General features: G+C 44.6%; 1 protein-coding gene across 1 annotated transcript in view; it reads left to right on the top strand.

Annotated features, from left to right (window-relative positions):
• SHCBP1L (SHC binding and spindle associated 1 like) overlaps nt 1–17,208 on the top strand; it is a 127,870-nt gene that overhangs the window by 15,155 nt on the left and 95,507 nt on the right. Inside the window, exons 2-3 of the mRNA XM_069737744.1 lie at nt 816–965; nt 16,812–17,026. Of these exons, the coding sequence (XP_069593845.1) occupies nt 816–965; nt 16,812–17,026 (365 nt within the window). The remainder of the gene's footprint in view (nt 1–815; nt 966–16,811; nt 17,027–17,208) is intronic.

The raw sequence follows: 17,208 nt of genomic DNA, 5'->3' as shown, positions 1-17,208 counted from the left end.
AAAGATTATGTAAGGTTAAACAATACATGTTATGGGTTCCTTCTCTCAATCTCTTACGTCTTGAGGTTAATTAAGTATTTCATTTTATGGCTCTCCTCAACAGTGTGTTTAAATTTCAAATCCGATCCCTTTTTTTCTTGTGGGAGATACTCCATCATCACAGCTGTTTGTTAGTGACCTACTCATTTCTCTTTATTCAGAACACATGCAAGTTTTGCAAACCTGAGCATGCATGTGTATAGGTACATAGCTGAGACAGAATTTAAAAAAAAAAAAGTTTTGACACATTTTTGGAGAAGTACATGCATCAAAGTTTAAAAAAGTTATAGATCATTAATGGCAGTTTGTGGGCTGTAGCACGTTTACCATCAGCATTTTACTTGCTCTGTCTGGATTTAAACACTTTCAGTGGAGCTGTGCTTATCAGCTACACCCAGTGTAGAGGCTGGCTACTGCAGCACAGCTTCTATTCAAAAGAACCCTGCAGCAGCCCCCTACGCTTTGCATGGAACTGCTATCACAATTCCGTTTAAAGTGTTCACATCGGGCCACCACCAGAGCAAGTAACACCTGATCGGTGGAGTAGCCGGGGGATCGGGCCCAACCGTTCTGCTCTTAATCACCTATCCTGTAGATATGTCATCGACTACCAATGCCCAAAAAACCCTTTTTAATTCCATATATAAAACTGATCCTGTGACTAGGCAAAAGCTGAATGTTACTTTGTTTCAAATTTTTGGCTATGCTTAGGTATTTGTACTTTTCTTTAGCAATGACTTAATAATTGATGTTGAATACTTTTTTCATTGTTATAGGCTGAAGAAGTAGATGAATCACTTTGTAGATACCTTTCAGAGAAGTTAAAGAAGAAAAAAAAGTGGACTGGAGTTTGGAAAACAAACCATGAATATTTTTTTCACAAATCTGAAGAAGGTGCTATACAGTATGTTGGAATTCTAGTTGAGGTATATATTTGGCATTTTGCCTTTAAATTGGATATCTGTTTTAATGTACTCACACGTTAGTACATTTGTCTTATTACTTGGGCACATGTAATATTTTTTTATAATAATGTTTTTCTTTGCACATTGGTGCTTGTAACGACACAGCATTTTTTTCTTTCCCCCATGACGGCACAACGGAGAGAGAGGGATCCGCCCTCAGGGACAGGAAACCTACAGGTGAAAAAGGTGGTACCTCTCTCCCGCATCAGTTCGGTTTCCTGTCCCTGACTGGGAACCTACAGCATACCTGATTGTCGTGGGATGCCGGGGGTCCATCTGGCCGATCTAGGCAGCGGGGAGCCCTGCCTCGGACCTGGTGGTTTCTTCTCACCCAAAGGCCACGATTCCGGGGTCGGCAGGCCCTGTGCGTGTGCGGAGGGAGAGGCAGTGAAGCAGATCCAGTTTGCCTTTCCCTAGAGACTACAATGGCCGGTAATAAGTGGCGGCGGTCACCTGGTGTTATGCCGCCGATCCACCTGTGGCCCAGGAGAGAATGGTGGCGGTGGCTACCTACAGGGAAGCGCTGCGACTTAATGGGGCATCGGCGGCTGCTCCCGGCACTTACGACGCTCCTTCATCAAGGCCGGACGCCAGAAAAGTGAGCCGCGCGCGTCGGCCGCAAGGCATTTCTGGGAAATCCAGAGTGCGCAGGTGCGGGGAGTGTTTCTGGGGCGGCACACTGCATTGCTGGGTAATTGATGGTGCACCGTCCGCGTGGAGGGCATTAAAAGACAGGCAATTGCAGGATCCGGTGCTCGATTTTCACCATGAGTGATCAAGAGCAAACCCTGCAGTCCCCTCCAAAGAAACACCGCCAACAGCAGCAGCGCCATCACCCGCAGCACCAACAGCAGCAAGGAGATGCCTCTTCCCAGCGTCGCAGTTCAGGATCCCAGCGCAGCAGAGGCTCTGGTTGATCCGAAAGACCAGCAGCGGTTCAAGTCGTGGAACCAACTCCTACGCCAGAACCGGTATCCCCCTTACAGCAGGAGGGTAAGTGACCTCCGTGAAAGTTCATCTTCTAAATGGGGTTTATTGTGTCTTCTTAGGGAAAGAAGTGTACAGCAAAATCCAGGCACAGAGTGTGTGCGATCTGCTCTGGGGAGCTACCCGCTACGTGGGTGAAAAAGATCTGTACTACATGCATAGAAAATACCAAATGTGAAGAGTCCCCAAGATTTGCATCGGACTTAAAAGAGCTGATCAAAACCCAGGTGGAAGATGTGCTGAAAGGTGTCAAAAGTTCAAAAAGAAAGGGTAAATCCAGACATAGATCCCCCGAAATTAAGTTCCAGTGAGGAAGATCGCGACCATTCCAGTTAAAACAGTTCACTCTCTTCACCCTCATCCTCTTCATCTTCAGAGGGGGGAAACGGATGCCTTAGTAAAAGCAGTTAGAGCAACAATGGGGCTGGTAGAGTCTCAACCAAAAAAAATCGGCACAAGACTTAGGCTAGGTTCACATTGCGTTAGGGCAATCCGTTTAGCGCATACGCTAGCGGATTGCGCTAACGCAAAGTCCCAAAAGTGATCGCGTTTGGCGATCCCGCTAGCGCAGATACCTGATCTGCACTAGCAAGGAACGGACCTCGGACGCTGCAAGCAGCGTCCGCGGTTCGTCCAAAACTAACGGGACATCGCTAGCGCATGCCAAAAAAGACATGCGCTAGCGATGCGCTAGAGATCCGTTAGCACATTGCAGTCAATGGGTGCGCTAACGGATCCGTTACAGAGCGTTAATTGCGACAATTGCGCCATGTAACGGAGTCCGCTAGCGGACACCCATTAACGCAATGTGAACCTAGCCTTAATGTTTAGCGGCCTAGAGCAAAGGAAACAGAGAGTGTTTCCATTAAATGAGAAAATACAATCTTTAATACAAAAGGAATGGAAAAGGCCAGACGAAAAAGTCCTCTTAACCCCAAAGAGAAAATACCCCTTTGATGATCCTATTTGTTTTTTCTGGGGAAAAGCGCCAAAATTAGATGTTGCTATTGCAAAAGCATCCCAAAAATTTGCCTTGCCTTTTGAAGACATGGGGACCCTGAAGGATCCCATGGACAAAAAGGCTGAGATATTTTAAAAGGCTCTTAGGAGGCTGCCGGTGGAGGATTGAAACCAGCCATAGCCGCCACGTGTACTGCCAGAGCCTTAATGGTGTGGCAAGACCACCTAGAGTCACAATTAAAACATAAATCCCCCAGAAAATCAATTTTGGACTCGGTCTCAATAATGAAAGGAGCAGCTGCGTTCTTAGCAGACGCTTCGGTAGACTCAGGCTATCAGCAAGGTCTGCTTCCTTTTCGAACACGGCAAGAAGGGCTTTGTGGCTCAAGTGCTGGCCGGGAGACCTACAAACAAAAGCCAAACTATGCTCCATTCCCTGCGAAGGAGAATTCTTATTTGGGCCAACTCTAGACAAAATTCTTGATAAAGCAGGGGATACGAAAAAGGCCTTCCCGGGGTTTCCCAACCAGTCCTATAGACGGCCCTTTCGAAGCAGGAGATTTATACGCAGGAAGCCCCCTAAAAATCAAAAAGAGGGATGGGAGGACAAAAGATTTAAGGGAAAAGGCTACATGTTCAACAAACCCGACAACAAAAAACAACCCCAATGAAGGTGAGCCCCAGGTGGGAGGGAGGTTAACCTACTTTCTTCCAGAGTGGGAAAAAATATTAGGGAGCGTATGGCTATAAAACATAATAAGAACAGGGCTGAAGCTGAAATTCCATACTGTCACATCCCATCACTTTGTCATAACCCCGTAAAGGAAAGTAGAGGCCGAACAGCTAGCCCTCCAAAAAGAAATACAGAGTCTTTTAACAAAGAACGTCCTGCAGGAAGTCCCACATGGGGAGAAAGGCACGGGATTTTACTCCCCTCTATTTCTTTGGACAAAACCGGATAGAACTTACAGGACAATCATAAATTTGAAAAAACTGAACAAATACTTGGTGACTCAAATTTTTAAAATGCAGACAATAAAACCATGTGTGAGAACACTTTACCTGTCTTGTTTCATGACTGTCATCGATTTAAAAGACGCATATTACCATGTGCCCATCCACTTAGATCATCAAAGATTCCTCAGGGTGGCGGTAATGATGCAAGGGGAGTTAAAACATTACCAATTCAGAGCCCTCCCCTTCAGCCTAGCCATAGCCCCGAGGGTGTTTACAAAACTAATGGCACAGGTCATGGCTCACCTAAGAGAGCAAAATATACTGATAGTTTCATATCTGGATGACCTCCTGGTAATTGGCGAGTCCTCTCTCCATTGCAGTCAACAGCTGGACAAAGTGATGACATCCCTGACAAATCTAGGTTGGATGTTGAACCTAGCAAAATCCAGAATCATCCCAACCCAAGTACAACAGTACTTGGGGATAACGATCGACTGAAACAGGCAAGAATGCCGTCTCTCGGGGGGGGGGGGGGGGGGAGGGGAATTTCGAACATGACACAACTAGAAGCACAACTGAGGGGATCCCCGGTCATCATCCCTTGCGCAAAGCAATGTCCATACTAGGATCAGTGCCTGTATTCCAGCAGTCCAATGGTCCCAAAGTCAAACCAGGGATCTTCAGATACTAGAAGCAGAGTCTTGCTTAAAGGGAGATTTAGAAAAGCACTTAATCTCAAAAACAATATGTTCCCTAGCTTGGTGGGTGGATCCGGACAACCTAGCAATATCTATAACACTGACCAGACGCGAGCCCCTGGGGCTGGGGGCTCATCTAGACAGATTGCTCAAGGTCCTTGGTCAGAGGAGCAAAAACTCGTCTCCTCAAGCATGAAAGAACTCTTGGCGCTGAAATGTGCTGTCACCCACTTTCTAGGCCCCCTCCCTCCAATCCCATCACGTGAGGGTGCTCTCAGACAAGAAGGTGGTGGTAGCATATTTGAATCACCAGGGGTGCACCAGGTCTCGGGCATTGATGGAAGTAATAAGATCCATCCTGCTGTCAGCAGAGTCCAATCTAGCCTCATTATCGGCTCTTCATATCAGAGGTACGGAAAATCGAGCCGCAGATTTTCTAAGTCGAAAACATCTGAGGCAAGGGGAGTGGGAATTGAACCAGGGGGTATTCAACCACATAGTACAGCTTTGGGGTTTCCCGGGGATAGACTTGTTCGCAAACAGTCTAAACCGGAAGACTCGCGTATTCTATTCAGTTGACCCATGAGGAGCCCAGTGACCCTAGACACCTTTTCAATTCCCTGGGATTTTCATCTAGCCTATGCCTTTCCCCCAATAGCGTTAATTCCCTTAGTGTTGAGGAAGATCTGGGAGGACAGAGCAAGGGTAATTATGATAGCCCCGGGGGGCGTGGCCTGAGAGTCCATGTGAGCGGACGTGCGGCTGTGAGCTCCCGCCGCTGTATATTGTAAAATCCTGCAGAGCCGCTGCTGTTTGGTCCCTGCGGGGGCTTACTGGCTGCGGGGAGACTTGGAGAGGCCGGCGGTGCTGTTCGGTAGCGCTGGAACCGACGAACATGACCAGGAGACGGCAGAAGGACGCGGGAGCCGGGGATGCAGGCGCAATCCAAGATGGCGCCGACTTGAGGGAAAAGGCAGACAAGGAGAACGCCGCATGCAGAAAGCGCATGGAGGTAGCGGCAAAGCTCCAGCAGTTTGCGAGAGCGGAGGCCGCAGAGGAGGGAGCCGGAGCTGATACTGAAGAGGAGGAGGAGGAGGAGAGCCCAGCAGGAGAACATGAGGTACAACAGGGGAGAAAGGAGAGTAAAATGGCGGTGGCAGAAGGGGGACCCGAGGAAATGGCGCCAGAAGCTGAGCCTACCCTAAGAGACGTTTTTGCGCTAGTCTCTTCATGTAAACAATCTCTGACCATACAGATACAGGAGGTTAAGGGGGACACAGCCCAGATAAACGCAGCCATGCAGAAGATTGACAAACGTGTGGGGGAGGTAGAGGAGAGAGTGAGCACTGCAGAAGACCATATAGTGCAGCTGCAAAAAGCAGAGAAAAAGTTCACTCAAGCAATAGCTGAATTGGCTGCGAAAAATGAGGACCTTGAGAACAGGTCCAGAAGAAATAATATTCGCATAGTGGGCATCCCTGAAAAAGCTGAAGGGAGGAATCCAACGGAATATATTGAAAAATGGCTGTTAGAGACATTTGGAGATATGGCGCTAACAAAAGTGTTCGCGGTAGAAAGAGCGCATAGGGTCCCGCCGAAACCACCTGTCCCTGGAGCGAATCCCCGTACCATGCTCGCCAAAATTCTAAACTATAGAGACAGAGACATTATCCTGAGGAAGGCCAGAGACATGACGGATCTGACAGTTGAAGGTCAAAAGATTGCTATATACCCAGACTATTCTACTCTGGTGCAGAAACAACGGATGATGTTCACGGGTATCAAGAGACGGCTGAGGGAATTGGGTGTGCAGTATTCCATGATGTTCCCAGCAAGACTGAGGGTGGTGGCGTTTGATAAAATTCATTTTTTCCAGAAGCCGGAGGACGCTACCCAGTGGATCGATATTAATGCTAAAAAGCTTAAAGGAAAAGGAGACTGAAACTGTGGGAAGAGTCTGAAGTTGTTTACTTATCTGTCAGTTGGAAAAGAGTCATGTGATTGACAAGCCAAGGGGTATGGGGGGGGAAGAAGGGAGCTGGATTATATCCAGTTAAAGTTAAAGGGATGGTGTAATGGCTGCTGGGAAAGGGGGAGGAAGGGTTTGCGACATATTTTAAGTTTATGCAGACTTCTTGTGTGTGCAAATAATTCTAAGTTAAAATGTTTTGAGAACGTTATTTTTCAAAATGTCTGAAATCCTGTTATGTACAGTGGTGGGAGGAGGGTTGGGAAGGTAATGCCAAACGGAGTGTTCGCTATGGGCGATGATGCCCCACTCTTGGAAAGAGGTGGAATGGTTAGATGTGAGGGGGGAAGGGTGGGAGGGGGAGTTGGGAGGGGCGGGGGGGGGAGGGTAGTTAGACAGCCTGAGCTCAAAATTGATGATACTTATAGTGAAGATGAGCCAAGTGATGGGGACCCGTTTTAAGATTTTGTGCTGGAATGTGAGAGGCCTAGGGGAGAAATCTAGACGTGCTGCGTGTTTGCAATATGCAAGAGACCAAAGGGCCTCAATGATATGCTTGCTGGAGACGCATTTGGTAAGGGAAAAAGTGGATGTTTTGAATAGACGATGGATCCAGAGGGGATATCATTCTACCTTCTCCATGTATGCAAGAGGAGTCTCAATCTTGGTTCCAGCGGGAGTTCAGTATGAGGAGGTGAAGGTATATGTGGACGTGGAGGGACAGTATGTACTATTACGGTGTATACTGTATGGAGTGATGCTGTGTGTTGCCGCGATGTATATTCCGCCTCCCTACTCTAGCAGGAAGATTAGAGAAGTAATGGAGCGAGTGGAAAAATGGGGACCGACACCGTTAATAATTATCGGAGATCTAAATAACATCTGTGATGAATATTGGGATAAAAATAAAAATACTCAGAATAGGTCGGAGGGACACATAACAACATTTGGCACCTATATACAGGAGATAGGTTTGATTGATCTGTGGAGGGTTAGACATGTGGGGGAGAGAGGGTACTCATGTTATTCACCGGCACATGCCACACTCTCTAGGATTGATATGGCTCTGGGTAACAGGATTTTGGACACATTGGTTGGGGAGGTGAGATATCTGCCAAGGGCCTTGTCGGACCATAGTCCAATTGAAGTAGAGGTTAGATTGGAGGGGGCTCGCTCGCTAAGTGGGAGAGAATGGAAGATTCATCCTAATTGGTTACAGAGTATTGAGTTGGAAAGTATAGGACGGGAGGTGGTGGAATTCTTTCTCTTAAATGATGGAAGCGCCGACGCTCTTACAATTTGGGATGCAATGAAGGCGTACCTGAGGGGACTACTGTTTAGGGACATTAGTAGGTGTAAGCGGAGGACGAGAGAGGTAGAAAAAGCGGCAGTTGAGGAGTTGAAGGAAGCAGAGGATGGGATGGCCACACTGGGAACCCCTGAGGCAGAGAGAAGAATGAAAAACGCACAAAATCATTTGGAAAAAATTCTGCTAGGCAAAGCTGAGAGGAAACGAGATTTCCAAAGGGTATTGTTCTATCAGGAGGGAGAAACAGTGGGACATATGCTGTCGGTAGTGGCTGCTGCTCAGAGAGGTTCTTCATATATACACTCTTTGGATTCTGCTAGTGGAGGTAAAATAACGGAAACACCTGAAATTTTGAGAGCCTTTGCGGACTTCTATGCAGATTTGTATTCCTCTCGGGTTGGTGAATCGGTCGAGGATGCACTGACTTTCTTGGAAGGTCTGGATTTGCCGAGACTGAGTGAGGCAGATAGGGAGAGCCTTGAGGCCCCTATCACTGAGGAGGAATTGAGTCGGGCATTGATGTCTATGGCCAATGGGAAGGCGCCTGGGGTCGATGGGTTACCCGCTGAGATCTATAAAGGGTTGGCAGAAGTGTTGATTCCTAGATTAAAAATGGTATTGGAGGAAGCTAGGTCTTGTGGGCGCTTGCCAGCCTCTATGAGAGAGGCCATAATAGTGGTCATTCCAAAGGAGGATAAGGACTTGGGGAAACCGGAGTCGTACCGCCCAATTTCTTTACTAACAATTGATGTCAAGCTTCTGGCCAAGGTGTTGGCTCTCCGCCTCTCTAGTGTTATTGCGAGTCTGGTGCATTCGGACCAATCTGGCTTTATGCCGGATAGATCAACGGCGATCAATTTGCGGAGGTTATATGTAAATTTGCAGGTAGAGTCTGATAACTGTGGTCGAAGAGTGATTGTATCGCTAGATGCACACAAGGCGTTTGACAGCGTCGAATGGGGGTACCTCTGGCAGGTGCTGGAATGTATGGGGTTTGGCCCGCAGTTTGTGGCCTGGATACAGCTGTTGTACTCATTACCATCCGCCAGAATTAGAGTAAATGGGGAGCTATCTCGTCCTATAGGGCTGGCTAGGGGTACTAGGCAGGGATGCCCGCTTTCACCCCTCCTGTTCGCGTTGGCTGTAGAACCTCTTGCTGCTAAGATTCGGCAGTCGGATGGGGTCCCTGGGTTTAGGTATGGCAAAGTAGAGGAAAAAATAGCGTTATATGCGGATGATGTTTTGCTGTTCCTGGAGGATCCAGACAATTCACTAAGAGGGGCCGTTGAAATTGTTGAGAGATTTGGTACTGTGTCGGGACTAACAATTAATTGGGATAAGACGGTTCTTTTTAGAGTGGATGACGTAGGAGAGAATGTGAGTGAGGATGTTGGGGATGAGAGGCTGAAGGTGGTTTCCCAATTTAAATATCTTGGAATATGGATTTCGGTGCCGGTGGCGGAGTTTCTGCAAAGAAATTTGACTCCTGTTATGGGGGTACTCAAGGCAAAGGTAGACGCCTGGAATAAGCTACATCTATCGGTCGTCGGTAGGGTAAACCTTATTAAAATGGTCCTTATGCCCAAAATTCTTTATGTTCTGCATAACGCACCAATTTGGATCCCTCGGGGGAAGTTCAGGCAGATTAATGCCCTCTTTAGAAGTTTGATATGGGGTAGACAATATCCACGTATTAGCTTGGAGACGCTTCAACGACCCAAGGAAGATGGTGGTTTGGCTTTGCCCAACCCGGAAATATACTTCCTTGCGGCCCAGAGCCAGCATTTGAAGGGCTGGGCGCGAGGGGCGTCATCCAGTGCAGTACAACAGCTATTGGAAGAGGTGACGGACCGACGACCGATGGCCAGGTGTTTGGAGGATGGCTCATTGGGCGCGCTGGGGAAAATATACCCAACCCTGTTCCTGATTCGTAAATTATGGAATAGATTAAGGCAGATTCGTGGGGTTACAGGGTTGACTAAATTCACACCGATATGGTCTAACCACAACTTAAAGGATTTTGAGGCCCTGGGAGGATTGATGGAATGGCAGAATAAGCGAATTTGCTTTGTTCACCAGATAATCCAGCAGCAGGAGCTGAAGTCCTTTTCCCAATTGCAGGAAGAATTTGGTTTGCGATCCACAGGGGAATATCAGTATGCGCAGATGAGACATGCCTTTAGAGCTCAGAATAAGAAGGCTGATATCAGGGTTCAAGATGATATAGTGTTGGAGTATGTGTGTGGTGAGGGTACTACAAGGGGAGTTATTTCCACTCTGTATAAGGACCTTATGCACACATTTGTGCTAGATTTCCCTATAAAGGCGAGGGCTAAGTGGGAGAGAGAAGTGGGGCCGATGGAAAATGAAACCTGGGAATCGGTGATGGAGTGGGTTCCGCGACTATCCTTGAGTGAACCATATAGGCTCTCGCAGCTATACATTTTGCATAGGGTATATAAATCTCCGGAAGTGTTATACAAAGCGGGATTGCGTGCCAATTCTGGGTGTCCGAGGTGTGCGAGTGAGAAGGCAGGAATATATCACATGATGTGGACGTGTCCGAGACTGGCTGCCTTTTGGGTGGTGGTTTTGAGCCGAGTTGAAGCAGCGTATAAGTGCAGAGTTGTTAGAGACCCGATAGTATGTGTGCTGGGATATGTGGAAGAAATTGGAGTTGACAATACTTGGAAGATTGCAATTGCTAGGCTACTCTACATGGCCAGGAAAGTAATAGCACGAAACTGGATAAACGCGGAACCACCTGTGAGAAGGGAATTTCTCCAATATGTTCAACATGGTCTAAAATTGGAAAAGGGGGTGTACAGTAAAAGGGGGAAAATAGAACTCTTTAATAAAATATGGTCTCCTTGGCTTGATTTGGATTGAGGAGTATAGGCGTCGTGTTTCCTAAGACCTGGAAGAGGATAAATTACAAGAGGCAGATAATGCCTCGGTGGGGTGGAGATTGAGACTGAGCTGTCTTATGGGGGAGGGGGGTAGTTGGGGTAATGTTGGGGTTTATTAAAGTAAGAAAATGTGTATCTGATATAATGCAATGTAAATGGCATTCTGTTGTTCTCCTTTTTTTATATTGTTAATAAAAATCTATTTAAATTAAAAAAAAAAAAATTATGATAGCCCCCTTTTGGCCAAAAAAAAGCATGGTTTTCGTGGCTACGGATAATGTCCATAACAGACCCTTGGGTTCTTCCAGACATTCTGAACCTTCTGTCTCGGGCCGGTGAATCATCTTCAAGAAAAACACTTGCATATGACGGCCTCAAATTTGAAAGGGAGCTTCTAATTAAGAGGGGATTCTCTTCAAACCTAGTTTCTACTCTTCTTTTAAGTAGGAAACCTGTGACCACTAGGGTGTACGGGAAGGTTTGGATGAGATTTTTGTCAGTCTCTGGTGCCAGTTTATCCGGGGAGATTCTAATCAAAAAAGTGCTAGAGTTTCTTTAGAAGGGGTTGGAAAAGGGGTTAGCAACAAGCACACTTAAAGTTCAAGTGGCAGCAATAGGAGCCCTTTACAACTTCGACTGAGCGGAAAATCGCTGGGTAGTGAGATTTATTAAAGCCTCAAGTAGATCTAGACCCATTTTCCACTGCACTACACCTTCCTGGGATCTAAACTTGGTACTCTCTGCATTGACCATAGCACCCTTCGATCCTCTGTCACAAGCCTCTCTAAAAATCGTATCCCTCAAAACCATCACGAGGGACACAGATTTGTCATTCTGCAGGATGCCAGCTTAGAAGACCTCAGCCCAGCTGGAAGAATACGGATCTGCTCCGTTGACCATCAAAAATCCATGGATATGTTAGGGTAGTCTGTATTTAGACCCACCGGTCGCTTGAGCTTTATGGGTATATTTATGGGGCCAGGATTGGAACCCACCAGTCGCCTGGCTCCATGGAGAGGTTCGGAGAAGCCAGGTTGTGACCCTCGAGTCAACTGACCTTGTACCTCAATGGACTGTCATCTTTTGTGTGTGTGCCACAGGTGGAAGCTCTGAAGTCACAGTTGTTCTTACCAAGGCAAGTCAGGGGAAGGGTGAGACTCTGTAATTTGCACCATCTTAGGTATTTTGCTGGGACTTTTCATTGTGTTACTTGCCTGCTTTGTGGTTCAGTAAAGTATCGGCACACTGTTTTACCCTCACCTGTGTTGTCTGAGTAGCATTACCCACGGTAAAAGGAGAGTGTCTTGGGTGGGATGATCCCTGATCCATGAGATTTCAGCTAGGAGACTAGGGCACCCACTGAACGCCCTTATCTAGACCTACAGTCATGGCCAAAAGTATTGACACCCCTGCAATTCTGTAAGATAATACTCATTTTCTTCCTGAAAATGATTGCAAACACAAATTATTTGGTATTATCTTCATTTAATTTGTCTTAAATGAAAAAACACAAAAAGTATTGTCCTAAAGCCAAATTGGATATAATTCCACACCAAACATAAAAAAGGGGGTGGATAAAAGTATTGGCACTGTTCGAAAAATCATGTGATGCTTCTCTAATTTGTGTAATTAACAGCACCTGTAACTTACCTGTGGCACCTAACAGGTGTTGGCAATAACTAAATCACACTTGCAGCCAGTTGACATGGATTAAAGTTGACTCAACCTGTGTCCTGTATCCTTGGGTGTACCACATTGAGCATGGAGAAAAGAAAGAAGACCAAAGAACTGTCTGAGGACTTGAGAAACCAAATTGTGAGGAAGCATGAGCAATCTCAAGGCTACAAGCTCATCTCCAAAGACCTGAATGTTCCTGTGTCTACCGTGCGCAGTGTCATCAAGAAGTTTAAAGCCCATGGCACTGTGTCTAACCTCCCTAGATATGGACGGAAAAGAAAAATTGACAAGAGATTTCAACGCAAGATTGTGCGGATGTTGGATAAAGAACCTCGACTAACATGCAAACAAGTTCAAGCTGCCCTGCAGTCCGAGGGTACAATAGTGTCAACCCATACTATCCGTCGGCGTCTGAATGAAAAGGGACTGTATGGTAGGAGACCCAGGAAGACCCCACTTCTTACCCCAAGACATATAAAAGCCAGGCTGGAGTTTGCCAAAACTTACCTGAAAAAGCCTAAAACGTTTTGGAAGTATGTTCTCTGGTCAGATGAGACAAAAGTAGAGCTTTTTGGGCAAAGGCATCAACATAGAGTTTACAGGAGAAAAAAAGAGGCATTCAAATAAAAGAACACGGTCCCTACAGTCAAACATGGTGGAGGTTTCCTGATGTTTTGGGGTGGCTTTGCTGCCTTTGGCACTGGACTGCTTGACTGTGTGCATGGCATTATGAAGTCTGAAGACTAACCACAAATTTTGCAGCATAATGTAGGGCCCAGTGTGAGAAAGCTGGGTCTCCCTCAGAGGTCATGCGTCTTCCAGCAGGACAATGACCCAAAACACACTTCAAAAAGCACTAGAAAATGGTTTGAGAGAAATCACTGGAGACTTCTAAGGTGGCCCGCAATGAGTCCAGACCTGAATCCCATAGAACACCTGTGGAGAGATCTAAAAATGGCACTTTGGAGAAGGCACCCTTCAAATATCAGGGACCTGGAGCAGTTTGCCAAAGAAGAATGGTCTAAAATTCCAGCAGAGCATTGTAAGAAACTCATTGATGGTTACCGGAAGCGGTTGGTCGCAGTTATTTTGGCTAAATGTTGTGCAACCAAGTATTAGGCTGAGGGTGCCAATACTTTTGTCTGGCCCATTTTTGGAGTTTTGTGTGAAATGATCAATGTTTTGCTTTTTGCTTCATTCTCTTTTGTGTTTTTTCATTTAACACAAATTAAATGAAGATAATAATACCAAATAATTTGTGTTTGCAATCATTTTCAGGAAGAAAATTAGTATTATCTGACAGAATTGCAGGGGTGTCAATACTTTTGGCCATGACTGTACAGTGCTCAGGGCCACCAACAGTGCAGTTGGATAGTGGGTAGTCAGGTCTACTCATAATTAGTCCTAACCTATTGGTCGGGCCCCACTTTTCGAAATTGATGGCTTGTTTTATTAATGTGCCCTTCATTTCTGTGATGGGAAAAGAATGACAGAAAAGGGGATTAGTCCTCAAAAGCTTTATTCAATAAAGATATTGGTATCTTGTTCTCGAGTAATGTATCACTTTACATGAAGCGTAACACTTCCTAAATGTGACAAGTGCCCAACAGCGCAATTCAAGAAATTTTTTTCTCATGTAAGGAAATCTTAGTGTTGTTGACAAAGTTTAAACATTTTATAATCGGAAAATTGGCTAATACAAATTAAAGTAAATTTTCTCAATAAAAACATCCTAAAATCAACACAACAATCTAAACCGTGTCATATTTGTACAAGGTACATGTAAAAGCTTGTTTTACTAAGCTAAGATGTGTCTTAAATGCACAACTTGCGTTAAAGAATTGCCGTGTGTGAATATGTAGACACAACAAAGAAGATAAATCACAAGCTAAACTGGCTCTAGAATAGTTAATCTTTGAGACAGGTACATTTTTTTCATTTTGGGCATGTGGCAACAGAGGTATAGAGCAGTAGAAAGGAATCTTTGTGTGCTAAACCAATAAAAACACATATCAGCTATTGTCAGCATTGACTAGTATAAGTTTCTCTTCTCAGTTTGTCTTGTGGGGAAAATGTGCCTCCTTTGCTGTAGTCAAACACGATTTTTTCTGCACTTTCAGAGTCAGTATAGTTTAACCAGGAAATAAATATATCTTGGTACCGTGTTAGCCAGTAGATAGAAAAATATTTAGAATTGAGAGTCCTCAGTGGTTGATACCTTTTAATGGCTAACTGAAAAGATGGTAACAAATTGCAAGCTTTCAAGACAACATACAGCTATTCATCAGGCAAAGACTAAAACAAATTCTGAAAAATCACATATTTATGCACAACATAGTATAGAAAAGAAAATTGGGAAAAACCATGGATAAGCCAGGTGACATGAAGCAGAATTACCATGGGTGATAAACAGTTACGTCCATAAATATTGGGCCAATTCTTAGGTAAGGATTGTTTTATTGTCCTGTGATTAGGGTCTGTGTTGTGATGACCCCACATGGTCTGAGGGGCAAGTTCCTTAGTTGATGTAAAAAGACATAAATCCATGCGACACATTCATTGGAATGTGGAATGAATGTGTCGCATGGATTTATGTCTTTTTACATCAACTAAGGAACTTGCCCCTCAGACCATGTGGGGTCATCACAACAGAGACCCTAATCACAGGACAATAAAACAATCCTTATCTAAGAATTGGCCCAATATTTATGGACATAACTGTTTATCACCCATGGTAATTCTGTTTCATGTCACCTGGCTTATCCATGGTTTTTCCCTTTTTTTCTATACTATGTTGTGCATAAATATGTGATTCTTCAGAATTTGTTTTAGTCTTTGCCTGATGAAGAGCTGTATGTAGTCTCGAAAGCTTGCAATTTGTTACCATCTTTTCAGTTAGCCATTAAAAGGTATCAACCACTGAGGATCTCAATTCTAAATATTTTTCTATAGTTTAACCATGAATTTCTAATTCAGCAAGAAAGCTTGAAAAAAAGGCTTTGGTTGTCCCATAAACAACATATATCTCATATCCACAAGGTGGGTGATAAATAATTACTCGGGGTCCAACTTCTGGACCCCTACTGACCATGAGAACGGGTTATCCTGAATGCTCATGAAGAGTTAGTAAGCAATGCTTTATTCACAGGGAATCTTGTACCCCTATACTTATGCTCGTGGGGTGGTCAGCTATTTCCCTGTCAGATATCCTGAGTGCTAATATATATATATATATTTCATGTTGCTTCTGTAAATACCGTAATTTTAGATTTTGTGACTGAAATAAATCGTTCTAGAACCAACCACAGGCAACTTGAATCTTACACTGGCTGTGGAATTGCGAACCGGTATGTTTTCATCTGATCTGAAATGTTTCAGAGTAAACAATCTTTGCAAAAATGTTCAGGGACAATGGTCCTGATTGATCAAGTGATTATGCCAGAATTCTGGTGTAAATTGCTTTGAAAAGTTGCAAATTTGTGTGCAATGCTTTAGCTTTAGTTTTACCTAGCTCTGCCAAGACGGCTGTGGAATGGTGATGTGACGCCACAGTTCATTTAATTTATAGCTTGCCATGGTGTACCTCACATCAGAAATGTTACTTCGGGTGCACGTCGCTTAATGAATCAAAAGTCTGAAGAGTGGTGTGCGCCTTATACACTGGAGTAAGATTTGTGGTGTTAGGTACGACACAGCATGTCATGCCATCATTCCACCCATCTAGGCAAAGCTGGCATAAAAAGCTATGTTGCAAAATTTTTGCGCAGCACAACATTGCACAAAAATTAATAATGAATCAGTAGTGCCTTACTCCAGCATGCCCCCTCTTCTAGACCAGCATTGTTCATACAGTCTTGATGAATCTGGGCCTGTGTGTCTTGGTTGACTAGTTTGAGGCGTGTCCCCAGCCATCTTCTCCCTACTCTGCTCCAGTCGACTTACAGGTTTCTCCCTATGCGTGTATATTGGTAAAAAACAACTGTCAGTCAAAATCAAGGCGGGCAGAAGCCTGCTTTTCGAAGTATGTTTTACTCTGAAACTCCATTGCAGTGCAGAAGTATTATATAGCTGGTTGCAATCACACATCCAGTATCTGATTCATGCTGTCTGTAGTGCGGGCAGCACAAAACTGATGTAAGGTTTCTTTTAAGGCTGTCATAGAAGATGTATTATGAATCCATGGCTGAACAAAACTTCCCAACTATAACACGTGATCATCAAAAGTACTAGCAGTCAGAGCAACAGCAATTAACTGATTTCTGAGATGGTTACATGTCTTAGAATAATTTATAGTGGTTTTTTTTTCAGGTAATCTTAAAAATGATGTTTTCCTTTTTGTAGGTTACAAGCAAGCCTTGCCCAAATGTGTCTTCATACTTAATAGCCAAAGTTCATATTGCAGAACCGTTTACTTCCAATATTGCTAACATGCAAAGGGAGTTGATTGATGATTTTTTGGAACAACTTGGTCACTGCGTGCCTCTGCTAGAGATTTACCCTACTGTAGGACAGGATGATGTAACGTGTGAAATTGCACAAGCCTTGGAAATTGTAAGGTACAACCATTTGCATGCATATGATGCAGTAGGAAGAATGATATAGCTATAGTGATAAAAATGTACAGTTGACGGTTTTTTGTTTGTTTGTTTGTTTTCTTGTACTTTTATTGTTGGCAATGGAAGGCACATTAATATTGCTGCTTAGATGTTAGAGATTTTTCAACACTTAGATATTGATG

The sequence above is a fragment of the Ranitomeya imitator genome, chromosome 8 (genome assembly GCF_032444005.1).
Source record: "Ranitomeya imitator isolate aRanImi1 chromosome 8, aRanImi1.pri, whole genome shotgun sequence".
In the NCBI taxonomy this organism is placed as follows: Eukaryota; Metazoa; Chordata; class Amphibia; order Anura; family Dendrobatidae; genus Ranitomeya; species Ranitomeya imitator.
Note: the sequence above shows the minus strand (reverse complement) of the source record. Positions and strands in the feature narration are given on the sequence as shown.